The sequence below is a fragment of the Onychomys torridus genome, chromosome 2 (assembly GCF_903995425.1).
Source record: "Onychomys torridus chromosome 2, mOncTor1.1, whole genome shotgun sequence".
Lineage (NCBI taxonomy): Eukaryota > Metazoa > Chordata > Mammalia > Rodentia > Cricetidae > Onychomys > Onychomys torridus.
The window spans coordinates 80,701,311-80,719,035 of NC_050444.1; the positions used below are offsets into that span (position 1 = coordinate 80,701,311).

Here is a 17,725-nt window from a genome sequence, read left to right on the forward strand (position 1 = left end):
CTCTTCTGGGAAAATCAACCCACTTTTAGATTATTACCAATTTCTAAATCAACAATAAAGGGAATTACGATAAATGGAAGGCCACTGAATTGCCTTTAAAGCAATATACACTATATATATATTACTGATATTAACATAGGCATTTATGATATAACAATAAGTTTGAAAGTTAGTTTATAAAGCAATATATAAAGAAAATGCCTGTTTTATTAAGCATACTCTTTCTTTATAATTTTTAATTATTATGCAATAAAGTAACTTAGTTTTAATTATATTTAAATTTAAATTAATTATATATAAAAAAGTAATTTTTAATGAATTACATTATTCAAATTTCATTTGTAGAAACCAAGAAACAAAAACAAAATAGTAAGCTCCATTTAAAATGTTAGAACTTTCTAGGAAACAAATAAAACAATAATATGAAAAATAAAGCCTACTTCAGAGCACATTTTATATTCTTTCTCTTCATTTTATATCAAATGAAAAAATCCTCAAAAATCAATCTATCATATATTTCAGTTCATTTGAGAAAGAATTTTTTTTTTTTTATCAGTAACAAGCTAACCATTGAAAAGAAGCTTAGCCTGGCGGTGATGGGTGCATGCCTTTAAGTCCAACACTCGGGAGGCAGAGCCAGGCGGATCTCTGTGAGTGCGAGGCCAGCCTGGTCTACAAAGTCAGTTCCAAGACAGCCAGAGCTACACAGTGAAACCCTGCCTCAAAAAACCAAAGAAAGGAGGCTTAGGGGCTGGAAGTGAGGGGAAGGAGGAGAGGGGGATCTTTGATCAGTGTGTAATTTGAATGAAAAAATTTTCTTAATAAAAAAGAAAGAAAGAAAAACAGCTTAAAGTTACTTTATATTCTTGTGGACCACAAATTTAGATATAAATAAACATAAAATAATCCTATTTCTGAAAGATACGCCATATTTCTAAAATCTAAAAATGGAAGTGCTTTCATTTGTATATGTGTGTTTATATGTGTTCATGTGTATATACAGGAGGGAATGTGCACATTTGTACATTTTGGGCATGTGGAGGTCAGAGGTCAACACTGGGTGTTTTGCATGATCACTTTTAACCTTAATTCTGAGTCAAGGTCTCCAACCAAACCTAGAGCTCACTGGTTGATTCCCTCTGTGGGCAGGCCCTCCTCAGATCTAGGATCACAGGCACAAGGCACAGGGCCCCCGGCTTTGATGTGGGCTGGAGAGTTGCTTAGGTGCACACAGCAAGCGCTTTCCCCACTAAGCTGCCTCCCCACCCGGGGGTGCTTTCTGAGCACAGTGTCAAGCACTTTCCCCACTAAGCTGCCTCCCTGTCCTGGAGTGCTTTCTGAGCACCGTGTCAAGGGCAAAAAGCAAGGGGATTATAGACAGGATTTCAACAAAATTCTTGAAGTTCTAAATAATGGGGTTTTGTTTGTTTGTTTGTTTGTTTGTTTGTTAGCTTTTTCAGGACAGGGTTTCTCTGTGTAGCTTTGCGCCTTTCCTGGAACTCACTCTGTAGACCAGGCTGGCCTCAAACTCACAGAGATCCGCCTGGCTCTGCCTCCCAAGTGCTGGCATTAAAGGCGTGTGCCACCACCGCCCAGCTAAATAATGTTTTTAAAACACAGGAAAAAAACATCATATATAAAGTCATAAAATGTAACAGTTTGGTATTTAAACAGGTATCGTGGGTGAGAAGACCAGTATTTCCCAAACTGATCCAAGCATTCAATTAACAAACACGGATGGAAGCCAGAAGCAGTGGCGTATGCCCTCGGTCCTGCACACTGGGAAGGCTGAGGAGGAGCTACAGAGTCAAAATCTGGGTACATGAACACTAACCAACCCTCTTTACATAGTCTAGTTCTCATGCCTGGTGTGCAGAATTGCTTCTAAACAGTCCAGTTCTTGGGTCAGATGTGCAGGAGTTACCTCCATTTGGGGAAGGCCTAACCACAGTAGAAAGACATGTACCCACACTGTTCATGACCCTGGATTAGACACAGGAAAGGAACTTATTTCAACCAAAGAAACACAAGACGGCAGCATCTGTACTATGAATGTTAATACATTAAGGTGGCATACTTCTGGCTCTGAGTCATTGGAATCCAGCTGTGGTGGGAGGATGGGCAGCATGGGCTGGCCCATTTTAGCCATCCGAGAGATCAGCTTGGCCTTGACTGTATCAGGACTCTAAAAAGAAACACAAACATCACTGTGACTGAGGTTTATTGCTTTCAAACAGTCCGACCTCTTTGCCTTGTATCAAATCCTTTACCTGTTCTATTCCCTATTAGAAGCCATTTCTTCTAGAAAGCAAGAATTATTGAGGACACCAAACACAATGCAAATGCTATGTAAATACAGTATTGAGGAAATAATGACAAGAAAGAGGCCTGTGGACATTTACCTTAGACACAATCCCTATAGCCCCCCCCCCCCAAAAGAAAGTAAGACTTAAAGATGCCATGCATAGAAGCATATAATTAATAACTACAACAGTCAAAATGAGTCCCTATAGATCTGGAATGGCCTGCTTTCATATGCATCATCTCTTTTAAACCAAGTGTCCCCACTGTAAAAATGAGCGTGCTAATGCACACTCGGTTTAACTTCCTGAGTTTAGAAAGTTTTTTCCATCAGGACCAATTACTTATGAAGTGTGTCCTGCTGTGGCTGAATGTGCACAGAGCTGGCCCCACCCATCACCTACTGTACCCAGGGGCAGGGGAAGGCCTTTCTTGAACCTGAAGTTCTCTGTCTACCATCTGGTCCCCTGCTGCACACTCAGCCTGCATGGACCAAGCAGGGCAGCAGGAAACTACCTTTTCATGCCTCCTAAAGGCATTCAAGTCCAAATTTTACTGAAATAGCAACTGGTCCTCTCCTCTGACCTTTGGGGAAACAGAAAGTCAATGACCTGCTCAAAGTCAACTGGTGGATGAAGAAGCCTCATTTCCTCTAAGAGAACAAAAGCACAAGGTGTCTATTCTTTCCAATAAATGAGTGCTCTTCAAGCCCCCTCATACACACACTTTCTTTGGTGGTGGTGGCAGTTTACAGAGTTTTGTTCTTTTTGAGATAAAATACACACAACATAAAATTATATTAGCATCAATGATAATGTGAACAATGCTTATTAAGTACTTACAATATGTCAGATATAATACTGAAAACTCAGTAAGTGTTCATTTCCTTACATCAATTTACATACAAAGAATAAACCTCATTAGAGAGTAAGCTCTTCAAGAGCACACAGAATAAGCCAGAGAAAGCCAAGGATTGACCTCTGCTCCATCCCATTGGAAGAGTGGCATCTCTGGACGGAAGTGCACTTGACTGGAGGGTTCCCTCCCAACCTCACACCTCTCTCCTGGTAACACCACAGCTACTACCCGTAGTGGGTAGCCATTCCAGCTTTGACCTGGAAGTTCCAACCCCCACTGAGGCTTCGGTAATGGTCACGCCTACAAGGCAGGGCTGAGAGAGGACGCTGAAGACCCAAGTTCCGGATGCAGGGGCTCTCTTGGGTCCTGGACCCTGGATGCTGGAGGTAGACCAAACAGAGTTCTGCGCTACACCTTCCCAGATCCTACAATCTACCGATCCCTTCAATTGTAAGTTATGCCACAAAATAAACCTCCCTTTTAACTATGTGCAGTGGCCTTAATAATTTCACCAATAACTGCCCAGTGAAAACAACTTTACACAGTTCTGAGCTCAGGGCTTTAAGAGCATCTTTAGCCCTCACAAGAACTGTAAATGAGGGCTGTGAAAATTGTCTCCACGGCAACAATAAAGAAACTGAGAATCTGAAAAGTCAGAGCCTTTCTCAAGGCCACATACCTTTAATTCAGAACTACTGGTGTAAAATCACAAGCTAATTTCTACTGACTGATTTCCAAGTAGGATAAAATGAATATAGCAATAATTAATTTCTAACCTTAGTCAGTGGCACTCAAACCATGTATTAAGCACATGAAACCAAGCACTCCAGGGCTCAAGGGTACAGAATCATACTTACTGTATTTACAGTAAGCTGTTCACTGAGAGAGTTAGATTTGGAACGAAGAGCCGGCTCTCTGAAAGAAAAAAAAAAAAAAACCTGAGATACTACAAAATCTATAATCATAAACACAAATTAAGATGGCTTAAAAACATTGCTTTTGAAATATTCAACTGAACAGCTAAAACAGAATTTTAACTCCTCTTTACTTGTATAGTCTCCGAAGGCCACCAAAGTTGAACAATCTTTCATTCAAATTCAGTCCACTTTCTCATGGGCCTGCATTCTGCATTCATGTCCTTTACTCAGCTTTCTTCCAGGGTTCTGTAGATATTCTTATTACCACTTTTACAGACTATTAATCCATTGTCAGAAGAATCTGATGCAGCATTTTCCCATTCCGGATCCTGTTTAATTTTTTTCGATTACTCAACATTGATTGCAGTTTTAAACTACATATGAGGAGCCATGTTGAAGAATCCTAGAGCTTGCCATGGCCCTAATGTCTTACCCGGGTTTGAGAGGCAGTGTTATGGGTGGTGTCACGATAGGGTCACTTGGGAGGCTGTCAGCAGCAGGGACAGGGGAGGGGGCTGCAGAGTCCCGGGAGCTCACACTGTGGGCATCAGAGCCAGAATCTCTAGCAAACTTCACCTGGGGTAGAACAGAATGTACGCGCTTACCCTTCAATACTCTCTTTTATTTATTCTTTAGCATACAAGCTATTGCTTATTCAGTGTAGGTAATCAAAAATGCAGAAGAAAAGACAAAGGGAACGGTTAGTTACAACAGCCACCATTACATCATCTGCGTGTGTGAATGAGGGCATGTGTGCTTTTACAAATGGGGCTACAGCTTCCTAGCTGTTCTTCTTACTTGCTTATACATTAATGTATTTCCATGTCACTAAATATTCATCTTCATTGTTTTCAGTTATTGAAGAGTGTGTCTAACTTCTCGGTCATGCTCTTTCCTGCTATAATCTACAAGATAAAGTCTCCAAAGAATTTTTGAAATGGAAGTTATAAATATATATGCTATTATAAAAAGCTATAGAGGCTGGAGAGATGGATCAGAAGTTAAGAGCATTGGCTGTTCTTCCAGAGATCCTGAGTTCAATCCCAGCAACCACATGGTGGCTCACAACCACCTATAATACATTCTGATGCCCTCTTCTGGCATGCAGGCAGAACACTCTACACATAGTAAATAAATAAATCTTTAAATAAATATGTATTTTACATAATTAGATGATTTATTTCTATCACAAATAATGCTTTAATGTCTAGCTCTATGTCTAGATCTTTGCAAATAATCTTACATATTTCCTGAGTATAAATTCCTATAAGTTAAATTAGTGGATAAAAGGTGTATTCCTGAGCCAGAAAGACTACCCACCAAGCCTGACAACCTGAATTCAATTCTCAGAACCCACAGGGAGATAACTGATTTAAGTTGTCCTCTGACTATCACACATGCCCTGTAGCATATGCACACACACATATGCGCACACACATATGCACACACACACAAACGAAATAAGTAAATGTTTTTTAAAGAGTGTGCTCGTATTTTAAAGACTATTATATAAATCATTAAATTCCCTAAATCCCCTTTATAAAATATGAACCAGCCCATAAGCCATAGCAGTACATAAACTTTCTCAGCATCCTTGACATGCTAGGTAAGGGTTATCATTATCAGCTTTGTCAACTTAATATGCATGTCAAGCTCCAACTTTTTTTTAAAGATTAATTTCTTATTTATAAATTATGCATAAATGAGTGTGCCTGTTTGACTTTATGCAGTTGACTTGCATGCAGTTACCACGGAGGCCTGCAGAGGGCACTGGATCCTCTGGGATTAGAGTTACAGGCAGTTTTGAGCTGCCTAATGTGAGTGCTGGGAACTAAATCTTGGTTCTCTGGAAAAGCAATAAGTGCTTTTAACTATTGAACCATCCATCTCTCCAGCCCTCCTTTATCTTTTTTAAACTTAAAGTTCTGTTGGCTTTTTGTTTAAGCAGCATATAAGATATTAGATACAACAAGGCATTTTCAAACAAAATATATTTTATTAGATACTCTTCCCCCTCATCTCCCTCATCCCATTCCCCTTCATTTCCCCCTTCTAGTCTCTTTTCCTGTCTTATGTATGCTTTTTCTAATTTCTTCCTTCCTTCCTTCCTTCCTTCCTTCCTTCCTTCCTTCCTTCCTTCCTTCCTTCCTTTCTTTCCATCCTTCCATCCATCCATCCATCCATCCATCCATCCATCTATCCATCTATCTATCTCTCTGAGATAGGGTCTCACTATGTAGCTCTGGCTGTCATGGAACTCACTATGCTCACTCTGTAGACCAGGTTGGCCTCAAACCCATAGTGATCCGCCTCTATGGTGGGTCTGCTTCTCAAATGCTAGGACCAACAGCATATGTCACTATGCTCTAATTTCTTGATTACTGGTAAAGTTAGAAAACTTTTGCTTATGTTTACAAGTCAGTATTAATAGTTTTGAACTACTTTGTTATCTGTCATTATCTATGATTTCCTGATGCTCAAAGAAAAACTGAGAGAAACTGGAAGATATTTAAAAATAAAAAAGGCAGCTGGGAACATGTCACTGTAAGATTAGATTTGGCCAGCAGAGAGAAGAGTCTCCCAGTAGGAGGGCTACCTCTCTGTTGTGGCAGGCATAACTACTACACAGAGATAGCCATAATGTTCATTATTTGTGTTGTATTTTATAGTTTACAGTTACCAGCACCATAACATTTAAACTTAATATTAACAAGGTCATTTGAGAGAAGGGATACTATAAACCAACCAAAATTAGTTGCCATTTTAGTATAGAAATTATAGCTATTCAAAGACAGGGTCTCACTGTGTGATCCTGGCTGGTCTGAAACTCATTAGTAGATCAGTTTGGCCACAAACTCACTAAGATCTGACTGCTTCTGCCTCCCAGGCTGGGACTAAAGATATGCACCACCACACCTGGCTGACAAGATTTTTATACACTGAAAAAAAAAAAAAAAGAAGAAGACAATGAACTCCAAGTCCATTCTCAGAGAAAACACTCATCATTTCTTCTAAAGCTTTCAGAAATTCCTAGGAATGCATGAACATCCATATGTCTTCTATGTACATTTATATATCTACACACATATATGTCTATAAATACATATGGTCATTACAAACATGTGCCACCATACCAGCATGTTTGTGTAGGTTCTGGGGACTGAACTCAGACCTGAAGGCAAGGACTCTACCTCCCTTCTCCCTACCCTGCCATTTCTATTTGTTAAAGCAATCTGTATCTTCAGATCAGACTTACAAGCACAACACAGGTCAGTTTCACTCACCCGCCTAACTTCGACCTCAAACACCAGGACTGAGTCGGTTGGCTGAGTCCAGCCTATTACTCCTTCAGAGCCAGCAGCACAGGCTGAAGGAATGATAATTAACCGCTTTCCTCCTTTCTTCATGCCCAGTAGTCCATCCTCTAAGCCCTATAGAAACCGGAAGTGGGAAAAAGCTCATCCGACTAAAAGAACATAAACATGCACACAAACACATAAACTTACATACAATACACACACACAAACAAACAATAAACAAATAAAAAAGAATAAAAGCTGGCACATCTGGAGTTGGGCAAGACATTTAAATGAATTATGGTATTAAAAGAGAATGGAGGCCATCACGTATTAAATCACATTTTCTGGGTGCTAGGGTTGAGCACTCCACCTGCTTGTTGAACCCCTGATTGCTAGCCCTGCCTTCACCTCTTAAGTGAGAAAACAGATTCTGGAGGTTCAATAGCTGGCTCAGAGATTACACAGTCAGTAGGTGTTGAGCTGACGTTGAACATGAGACCCGTCTAACTTCAAAGGGCATGCCTTAACTATTTAAGAGAAGAAGTCTCCAAAGAATCTGGGCAAAACAGGCATAGGCAATGCAGTGAAAAAATATTTTGTATATGGATGAATAGACCCAGCACAATGTCCTAACATGCCCAATACCATGACACTGAACATACGTTAAAATGGTCACTGATAAGCAAAATTCACAACTCAAATCCTAGAGCTCCTCATGCTACATCCAGTCAAACAGATGAGAATCGAGCATTATGGCAGCTGCTGGGAAAAACAGTGCCACCTCTCCATTAGGCTGTGGGAACAAAGGAAAATTTTTTCTCAGAGCCATAGGAGGGAAAGAAAGGGAGGGTCTAAGACAAATGCACTCCTCTTCAGCATAGCTTCTCATAGGTAAACAATTCTCCAGTGTCGACAGTTTAGAACACCTCTTCCTTTCCCACTTTTCTTTCTTTCTTTCCTTTTTTTTTTTTTCGAGACAGGGTTTCTCTCTGTAGCTTTGTGCCTTTCCTGGAACTCACTCTGTAGACCAGGCTGGCCTCGAACTCACAGAGATCTGCCTGCCTCTGCCTCCCGAGTACTGGGATTACAGGTATGTGCCACCACTGACCAGCCCCTTCCCACTTTTCAACCAAGCATTTCCAGACTCTAGAAGATACGGACAGGTTGGGTAAAAGCTAAATTCCAACAGGCTTTTACCTTGACAACTTTTCCTGATCCTAATTTCAGGCGAAGAGGTTTATCTTTGTTAGCAGTAGAGTCAAAAACCTGCCATTTGGTAAAGTAAAGAAAGTCAGTCAGTTTCACAAACAATAATCCTCCTGATGATCAACTACTGGGGTCAGTACTTCTGAAGAGGGAACAACAGGTATAACGGGCACGTGGCACCTGAAGAAGCTGAAAAGATGGGACTACGTCATGGTTGGAGGTTATCACAACGCATACCCCTGGGAACAAGGATTTGCCACGCTGGAGAACAGCACACTCTGGCACCATCACATCTACAGCACATTTTCAGTAACTGTACTCATTTGGTGCTGATACCATCCTGCCAGGAAAGCAGGGGAGGATTACTAACCTCTGTGCACAAACGGGGAAAACCGCGGGTTTCACAGGTCAAGCTGGGACACAGCTGGGCCTTGATCTGCACCCCACCCTTTTGTTTGTTGTTGTTGTTGTGTTGTTTTGTCTGTTGTTTTGTTTTGTTTGATACAGGCTTTCGCTATGGAGCCCTGGCTGGCTTAGAATTCCCTCTGTAGATCTGGCAATCCCTGAACTCATAGAAATCGGCCTGTGCCTGCCTCCCAAGTGCTGGAATTAAAAACCTGTGCCACATATTCACGCTCTTCCTGTCATATCCCATTGCTTTTGAGAACTTAACAGTATTAAAAACACAATTCCAACATATTTACAGTGTCTGGTGAAAGTAAAATGGTAGCTAGACACAGTGGTATGCGATTTTAACCCCAGAACTCTGGAGAGTGGGCAGAGGCAGAGGCAGGCAGATCTCTGTGATCTCCAGGCCAGCCGGGTCTACATAGCAAGTTCCAGGCCATCTAGGGCTACACAGTGAGCCCCTATCTCTAAAAGAAAAGAAAAATGGTGAGAAGTTCTAAAAATAAGGTCTATTTCTTAAAGCTATATTCAAGTGGGAAACTGGCAGGGAGGACAAGACATATGCATCAATTATCCTTAGGAAACTGTCCCCTAGACATGAGATGGGATGTGGGGTCACTGAGCACATCTGCACAAAAGTAATTCATGAATGTGTTTTGTGGAGACTGAATCAGTCTCAGCAAAGGTTTCTACTGATCAGTAGCCACAGTTCACATTCCATGTGCACATGGAAAGCCACATGCCACTTACATAGAAAGAACTTGGAGAGTATACTGTCTTACCTGGCCCAGCATCTGATTCTGAAGGAGCCAGCCTGTATAGGCTACTTCCAAAGAATCTCCAGTATCTACAGCAGGACCCTCTGCTGCAACCAGGTCCTGACACAGCACTGAATCCAAGGAAGAACTGCTATTGCACTTGGCCACACACACCTGTAAGGTCAAATCAGAGCACCATAAGCTTGCTTTAAGCTTCATACATACCCATCCCATCACCACTAATATTCTTTCTCAAACAGCTGCATCTACTAACAAACAGATTACAAGTGTAGAAGTAAGCCATTCCAAAGTCAGTAATCTGGCCAGGAATCTAGGTGCCTAACAAGACAGCACTGGAGTCAGAATGTCTGAGTACAGAGCCAGGCATTGCCACTTCTTAACCCTGACCTTCAGCAAATAACTTAATCTCCATAGATTTACCCAATCCTACTTGCAAAATGAAGAAGAGCTTTGCAAATCTTATAGGGTGGCTATGGAAATTAGACAGGCCAATTCAAACAGAGTGCTTAGCAATGCACCTAGGAAAAAACAGTAAGTAAACAGAGGCTCTGACCTCATGATCTAATAACCACCTCCCAAAGACCCAACCTTCTACTACCATTACCTTAGTGATTAGATTTCAATAATGTGACCTCCTAGGGAAAGATACATTCAAACCATAGCAGACAACATCCATAGTATAAGCTTCTAAATAATTTTTCATGAAGTAGGAAGATAAAATGCAGAAACTATAGACATAAAAAAGCAATGTAATGTGTTAATATGTGTTACTCTTGGTAGTAAAGTTATGAATGTATGTATATGTTATATGCTTGTGTGGGGTGCATGTGTGTATGTACATATGTGTAGAGGCCAAAGGATTAAAGTGCAGAGATTATAAGTACTCACTACCACTCTTGGCTTTCTCTTTATCACACAGTTCTGGGAATCTGAACTCAAGTCCTCATGTTTACATGATAAACACTTTACCAACTAGCTCTTAAATGATTTTTTTAGATGTTTTCCTACAATGAGTTTATAAAATTTTAAGTCTTTTGATATGCTACTTTACAGGTTTCATGTATCTTTAAGAAAATTGTATAGCAAAAGAGGCAGGGTTTTTTTACATGTATATGTGTGTGTGTGTGGTATATGTGTATATGTGTTCACATGTGTAGGCATATGGATCTGAGGCTGTGTGTGTCTGGAGAGCAGAGGCTAATGCCAAGTGTCTTCCTTGATTGCTGTATTTACTGAAGCAGAGTCTCTGGCTGAACCCAGAGCCCCCTGATTCTGTTAGTCTAACCGGCCAGTTTGTCCTGGGAATCCATCTCTGCCACACCCATCCAGCACTTATTTGAGTGCTAGGGATGTGAACTCTGGTCCTTACACTTGTATAGCAATGAGTGTTTTAACACTGGGCAATCTCTCCAGCCCAGCAAAAAAGTGTTTAATCAAATAAGCTTACATTTCCCCACTGTTCCCTTTAAACATTTCCTCAGGCAATTTCAATAAGAACGTCTATTCTTTTCCTGAAACACAGCAAGCTTAGTGGGTTCTTTACCTTGTCATTAATAACACAGAGCAGTTATGGTTTTGCCATAACTTAAATAAGGAAGACTCCAAACAAGTGCTCTGGCTTTGCCCAGGAAAGAGTAAGAAGACGTCACCTGTTTATTGAACGCCACAGCAGCCTTCTCTGACTCAAACATGATAGACCAGTTTTGTCTCTGGTCATCATAAAAGGTGCTGTAGTTATTGGACCGAACCTGGGGGAAAAAAGTCTGGGTAATTCAAGCAGAGCAGCATGTGGGTAAATCTGACCATCTCAGCTCCCAGAGGAAGACTGAGGACTGGTCCGGGGGACTCAGAGAGGTAGTAAACAGGAACCCCCAGACCCCCCCACACACACACACTCTCTCTCTCTCTCTCTCTCTCTCTCTCTCTCTCTCTCTCTCTCCCACAAAAGGAGCCAGGACACCTTTCTGAAGGGCTGCTTACTGGTGGCCAGGCCTGAGCAGATGATCTTTTTTTATTGAATGTTCAGGCCCATCTTTCCCACAAACCTAACAGGGCTAGAGATTCCAGCAGGAGGGACTCTTACCATTAGCTCAAAGTTCAGATGAATTGTAGCAGCAGTCACTGGCTGCTGCTGACTGATGTAAAGAAGAATCCTATACTGTAGTCAAACACAATGGACAGAAAAAGAAAACAGGATCATCAGTAAGACATGAGGCTATGCTTCCTACAGCTACAAATCTCAACACTGTTCAGTCTGTGACATACGATCTTTCACTGGCCATTTACCTCTTTTCATAGCCTTATTTTGTTGGCATTTTCATTCATATGAGGGTAACTAAAGGATAGTGGCTAAATGCTTTACAGAAAATGTAAGTCAGATTTGGTGGTGCATACCTGTAACACCAGCTCTTGGGAGGCTGAGGCAGGAGGATTGCCATGAGTTTGAGTTCAACATGAGCTATAGAATAAAACCCTGTCTCAAAAAACACCAACCAACCAACAGCAACAAAAATCTTTTAAATTTGAGGGAGAAAAATCACATAGATCATACATGTACAGCTCAGTGAATTTTCACACGTATATGTGCCCATGTGGCAACCAGCCAGATTGAGAAAAGACCATTGTTTCCTACATCCTAATAGCTCCCCTGCCCCTTCCCATCAATAATCTCTCCCTACTCCAGGGAACCACTACTGTGACTCAGTCATAGACCAATTTCACTATAGTTAAATTACTATAAATGGCTTATAGATCTTGATTTTGTCCTGCCTTTTTCATTTAATGTAGACTAAGCCTTGTCACTTAACTTCCCAGTACTTGGTTCTCTACTGTCCATTACTCTTGTTAACCTATTTACTCACTCTCCTAGTTGAGTCCAGTTTGAAACCATACGGATAGTGCATCTATGAACTTTCTCCATGTCTTGTAGAGGATGTGGACATGTACCTCCTTCTCCCCAATGAACTCCCTTTCAAGTTTCCCATAGCAACAATCCACTGACAACGGAATCGCCCAACTTTCGTTTGTCTGCAAATATATTTTGTCCTCATTTCTTACGGGCATTTTTCTTGGTATAGAATTATACACAGGGGTCAGCATTTTAGCACAGGGCTACAGCATGTACTTCGAAAGGTCATGGGTAAGAAAAACCATGGATGAACTTTGAGGGTACTGGGTAATAAAGCAAGTCAATCACAAAAAGATAAATGTCACATGACTTCACTTATATGAGGTATCTAGAACAGGTAAATTCACAGAGACAGCAGATTAGAGGTTATGGAGGAGTAAGGGTAGATGGAGGGTTACCACTTAATGGATCGTTTCTGTTTGAGATTAAAAAAAAAAAAATGGGACTAGTAGTGATGAGTACTTAATACTGTGAATATAATTAGAGCCTCTGGATTGGGGCTGGAGAGACAGGCCAGCAGTTAAGAGCACTGATTACTCTTCCAGAGGACCTGAGTTCAAGTCCCAGCAACCACATGGTAGCTCATAACTCCAGTTCCATGGGATCCTACACCCTCTTCTGGCCTCTTTTGGCACTAGGCACATAAGTGGTACACAGACAGACAGACATGTAGGCAAACCACCCATATACATTAAATAAGTAAATATAAAATAAATTAATTAAAAAATAAAACAAAATAGCCACTGGACTGTGTACTTAAAATGTTAAGCTGCAAAATTTTATATATAAAAAATATGTCACAGTCGGCCTCTATGTGCATGGATTCCAGTTCTATAGATTTAAACATATACTTCTTCTTATATCCTTGAATAATATAGTAACTATTTATGTAGCATTTATATATATCAGATGGTACAAATAACCCAGAGCTGACTTAAAGTATATGGAAGAATGTAACACAAGTACAGCCCTCTGCCACTTTACAGAAGGATCCTATATATGGGGAGGGGAGGACCCTAGAACCAATCTCCCAGAGACTTAGGGATAACATGTGTATGTATGCTATATATCAATTAAACAAACACACAAATAACTAAAATTCATCCTGTGGACAACAGACATAATAGCTCAGTGGTTAAGACCATTGCTGCTCTTCTAGAGGACCTGAGTTCGGTTCCCCAAATCCATGATTGGAGGGTCAAAACTATCTGTAACTCTAGCTCCAGGGGAACAGATGCCTTTGGCCCCCTCAGGTACCTGCCACTCATAGGTACATTCCCACATACAGACACAAATACTTACACATAACTAAAAATAATAAAAATAAATGTGTGTGTGTTTCCTTTTTTGTTTGTTTGTTTTTGTTTTGTTTTGTTTTGTTTTGTTTTGTTTCTAGACAGGGTTTCTCTGTGTAGTTTTGGTACCTGACTGGATCTTGCTCTGTAGACCAGGGCTGGCCTTAAATTCACAGAGATCCTCCTGGTTCTGCCTCCCAAGTGTTGGGATTAAAGGCATGTGCCATTACCACCCAGCTATAAATAAATATTTTTTAAAATGGAATTTGTCCTTAAAAACATGGGGGGCCGTGAGGGCTGATGGTGGTTTCACCTGAGATATTATTTTTCAAAGTGAAGGGCTGATCACCACAGTTCAACTGTGGACTGAAGTGGTTGTAAGAGGATTCGACATTTAAGAATCAGTTTATCGTGATTAGAATTGGCTCAGTGGTCAAGCATAGCTGTTGCTTTTGCATAGGGCCCAGCCTTGATTCCTAGCGCCCACATGTGGCTCACAACCATCCTAACTTCAGTTCCAGAGGGATCCAATTCTCTCTTCTCACCTCTGTGGACACAGTGTACTCACTTGGTGCACAGAAAAATAATGCAGGCAAAAATTCCTATACATAAAATAAAATAAATCTTTAAAACGTTTTAAGAATCAGTCTACTTCTGAGTTGTCCTGACTCTCAGGCAGCACCCTGCCAAGCTTTTGGCTAAAAGCCTAGCCCATCTCTCTAACTCCTTCGTTCTTAAAGTTCTACTCAACAGAGATTTTTAGCTGAGTTCTTTAGTACTTCCCCATGAAGTTCAAAATCTAGCAAATACAAGCAGAGGTTAGAGTTGCTACTGAATAGGTCTCTCCCTCTATAAGTGTTTCTCCTAAGCACCACAAACCTGCAGAAATCGTTCTGACTCTAGCACAGTACCTGGACTTCTATACTACCCCTGAATTCAACAAATGTCCTACGGGGAAACTGACGTAGAGCTGCGAGACTCTGATTTTGTCAATTTCCCTTCTCTTGAGCAGTCTCTCTGCTTGTGCCATAGACTACACCTAAAGTCAGCAATGTACTCAAGGTAGAGAACAGAGGCATCTCATTGGTGGTTTTTCTCTAAGATTTTAATTTATCTTCCCTTCAACATTTCTGTAGCTCTCCAGTGAGTTTTGATCCAAAAAAAACTTTACAAAATAACTGTTGCAATTTATCTGTGTCTTTCTTTTCTTTCTTTTTTTTTTTTTTTTTATGACAGGGCCTCACTGTGTAGCTCTGGCTGTCCTTGAACTCCCTATGTAAACCATATATATCTCCCTTGAGCCCACAGAGATCCTCCTGTCTCTGCCTCTCAAGTCCTGGGATTAAAGGTGTATGCTTACCATCCAGCTATCAGCTTCTATTCTTTATTTAATGTGAATGGGTGTTTTGTCTGCACGTATATCTGTGCACCATGTCTGTACCTTGTTATATACTGATGCCTCTTGAGGCCAGAAGAGAGCACTGGATCCCTAGAACTGGAGTTACAGACAGTTGTGAGCAGCAATGTGGGTGCTGGGAACTGAATTGGGTCCTCTGAAAGGGCAACCAGGGCTCTTAACCACTGAGCCATCTCTCCAGACCCCAAAATTTATTTTATTTTCTGTATGGGTGTTTGGCCTACATGTATGTCAATGCATCACATGCATGCAGAGGCCAGAATAGGGCATCAGATTCCCTAAAGTGGAATTATAGACAGTTGTGAGCCAATATGTGAGCGCTGAGAACCAAACTCAGGTCCTCTGAACAAGAAGCTGGTGCTCTTAACCACTAAGCCATATCTCCAGCCCCTTATCTGCTTCTTTATAATTGCTTCTCCAACTTACTACCTCTTTGTGGCTGTCAAGCATAGTGATGTCTCACAGCTAGAGTTCTAAGATCCAAACTGTAATCTCTAATAAATTAATAGGTCTAGATAACAGTCAGCAGTAGCTGCTAAAACACAAAACAAGAGACAGCCAGACATCATTTGCTTCCTGATGGGAGAATGGAAGATTTAAGGGACACAGGAACCAACTGCAATGGATAACCTCACTAGATGTTGATTCAAATGGATGTACAAGAAGAAAAACAATAAAGGAACAAGGAAATTTGAATACTTCCTGGTAGTGACTGAGATTAATATGTACTCTTTACTTCTTTAGGTGTGATAATGACCTGACAGTTTTGTTTTTAAGTATCTCGTCTCTTAGACTTATATACTAAAGCATTTACCTCTGAAATTATATATTGAGATCTGTTCATAACCTGAGTGTGAAAAGAAAGGTGAGGGTGTGATCGCACATGAAAGGCTTAATAACCCTAGCAAGAGCTTAGTGCTAATACTTGTGGCTGAATATTTAAGCCCCACTGATTTGTGTTTCAAATTTCCTATACCTGTTTTTGTGTGTCTTACAGTGTTATCCATTGTATCAGTCACCATGGGCAACTAATCTTAGCTTTGTGCTGAGAGTGGCAGAGCAGCAGGAACCCTGTGTTCTCTGGGCCTCTGAAATGCTAGAATTTATGTTTAGCTCAATAATGTCTAACTCAATGTTCTGGAGTGCTATTTGAGCTGGATGTACCAACTCAAAGAAGTCAGGCTTAGGGGCATTTAGTGACATCCACTACACTTCACCCTGACTAATGTGCAGTGATCAGCTGCTCAACCTTGTTTTCAGACTTGCAAAGGATTAAATATTGGTCATTAATATAGGTATAAAGATGACATGTGCTGACAGTACAATGAATGATCATTAACTACCCAACAAAGAACATCCTTAACAGAGTTTACTCCAAAGCTTTCCAGCTCTGACACTAGAACCATCACAAATGAAACATCTAAAGCAAACATTCTGAGCAGCTGCACCTGCTTTAATGCCTAACATATACAAACTGAGGCCATTTCCTGAATCCTACACACTCAGACTTACCATTAGTAGCCACTGTTATCCTGACACATGAGCCAGATCAGGCAGATAAAAACCCTGGTACTAACAATACTTGGGATGTAGCATATGAATTGATGTGGGGCTTCTCACCTCTCTGGTTTTGTGGTTCCCCAGGACAGCAGCTCCGAATTTGCCCTGCTTTGCGTATTGACCGTTTATGCTATTAAAGCAAGAAAACAACAGATATCAGGACCCCCGTAAACCATGAAGAGCCAGCACTGTTTTGATACAGCTATGCATCTGGCCTCTAGAAGAGGTCAGAGGTGGACAGTTTTTCATCTAAAGCTCTTCTGCAACTTCTTTTTCTTTGAGACAGGCTCTCAATGGTATAACTCTGACTGGTCTGGAACTCATAGAGATCCTGCAGTCTCTGCCTCTCAAGTGCTGATTAAAGATGAGTGTCACCACACCCAGCTCCAACTTCTTTATTCCTCAGTCATTGTTATTAGTTGTTTTTTTTGCTCTTAGCTCTTTGGGGGCCCACCACCCATCTCCCAAATAAATCACACACAGAGGCTTATTCGTAATTATAAATGCCCGGCCTTAGCTTGGCTTGTTTCTTGCCAGCTTTCCTTAACTTTAAATTACCCCATCTATCTTTTGCCTCTGGGCTTTTCCTTTTCTATTCCTGTATACCTTTCTTTGTTTCTTACTCCATGGCTGGCTGTGTAGCTGGGTGGCTGGCTCCTGGAGTCCTCCTCCTTCTCTGCCTACTTTTTTCCCCAGATTTCTTCTATATATTCTCTCTGCCTGCCAGCCCTGCCTGTCCTTTCTCCTGCTTTGATATTGGCCATTCAGTTCATTATT

General features: G+C 40.9%; 1 protein-coding gene across 3 annotated transcripts in view; it reads right to left on the reverse strand.

The window, feature by feature from the left end:
- The window catches only part of Fkbp15 (FKBP prolyl isomerase 15), a 55,078-nt gene that overhangs the window by 27,523 nt on the left and 9,830 nt on the right, over positions 1 to 17,725 (reverse strand). For all 3 annotated transcript variants that reach the window (XM_036177515.1, XM_036177513.1, XM_036177512.1), the window contains exons 4-12: positions 17,009 to 17,078; positions 11,852 to 11,926; positions 11,418 to 11,516; positions 9,772 to 9,921; positions 8,573 to 8,641; positions 7,361 to 7,507; positions 4,510 to 4,652; positions 4,017 to 4,074; positions 2,078 to 2,185 (exon numbers count right to left, since the gene is read on the reverse strand). In XM_036177515.1, coding sequence (XP_036033408.1) covers positions 2,078 to 2,185; positions 4,017 to 4,074; positions 4,510 to 4,652; positions 7,361 to 7,507; positions 8,573 to 8,641; positions 9,772 to 9,921; positions 11,418 to 11,516; positions 11,852 to 11,926; positions 17,009 to 17,078 — 919 coding nt within the window. The remainder of the gene's footprint in view (positions 1 to 2,077; positions 2,186 to 4,016; positions 4,075 to 4,509; positions 4,653 to 7,360; positions 7,508 to 8,572; positions 8,642 to 9,771; positions 9,922 to 11,417; positions 11,517 to 11,851; positions 11,927 to 17,008; positions 17,079 to 17,725) is intronic.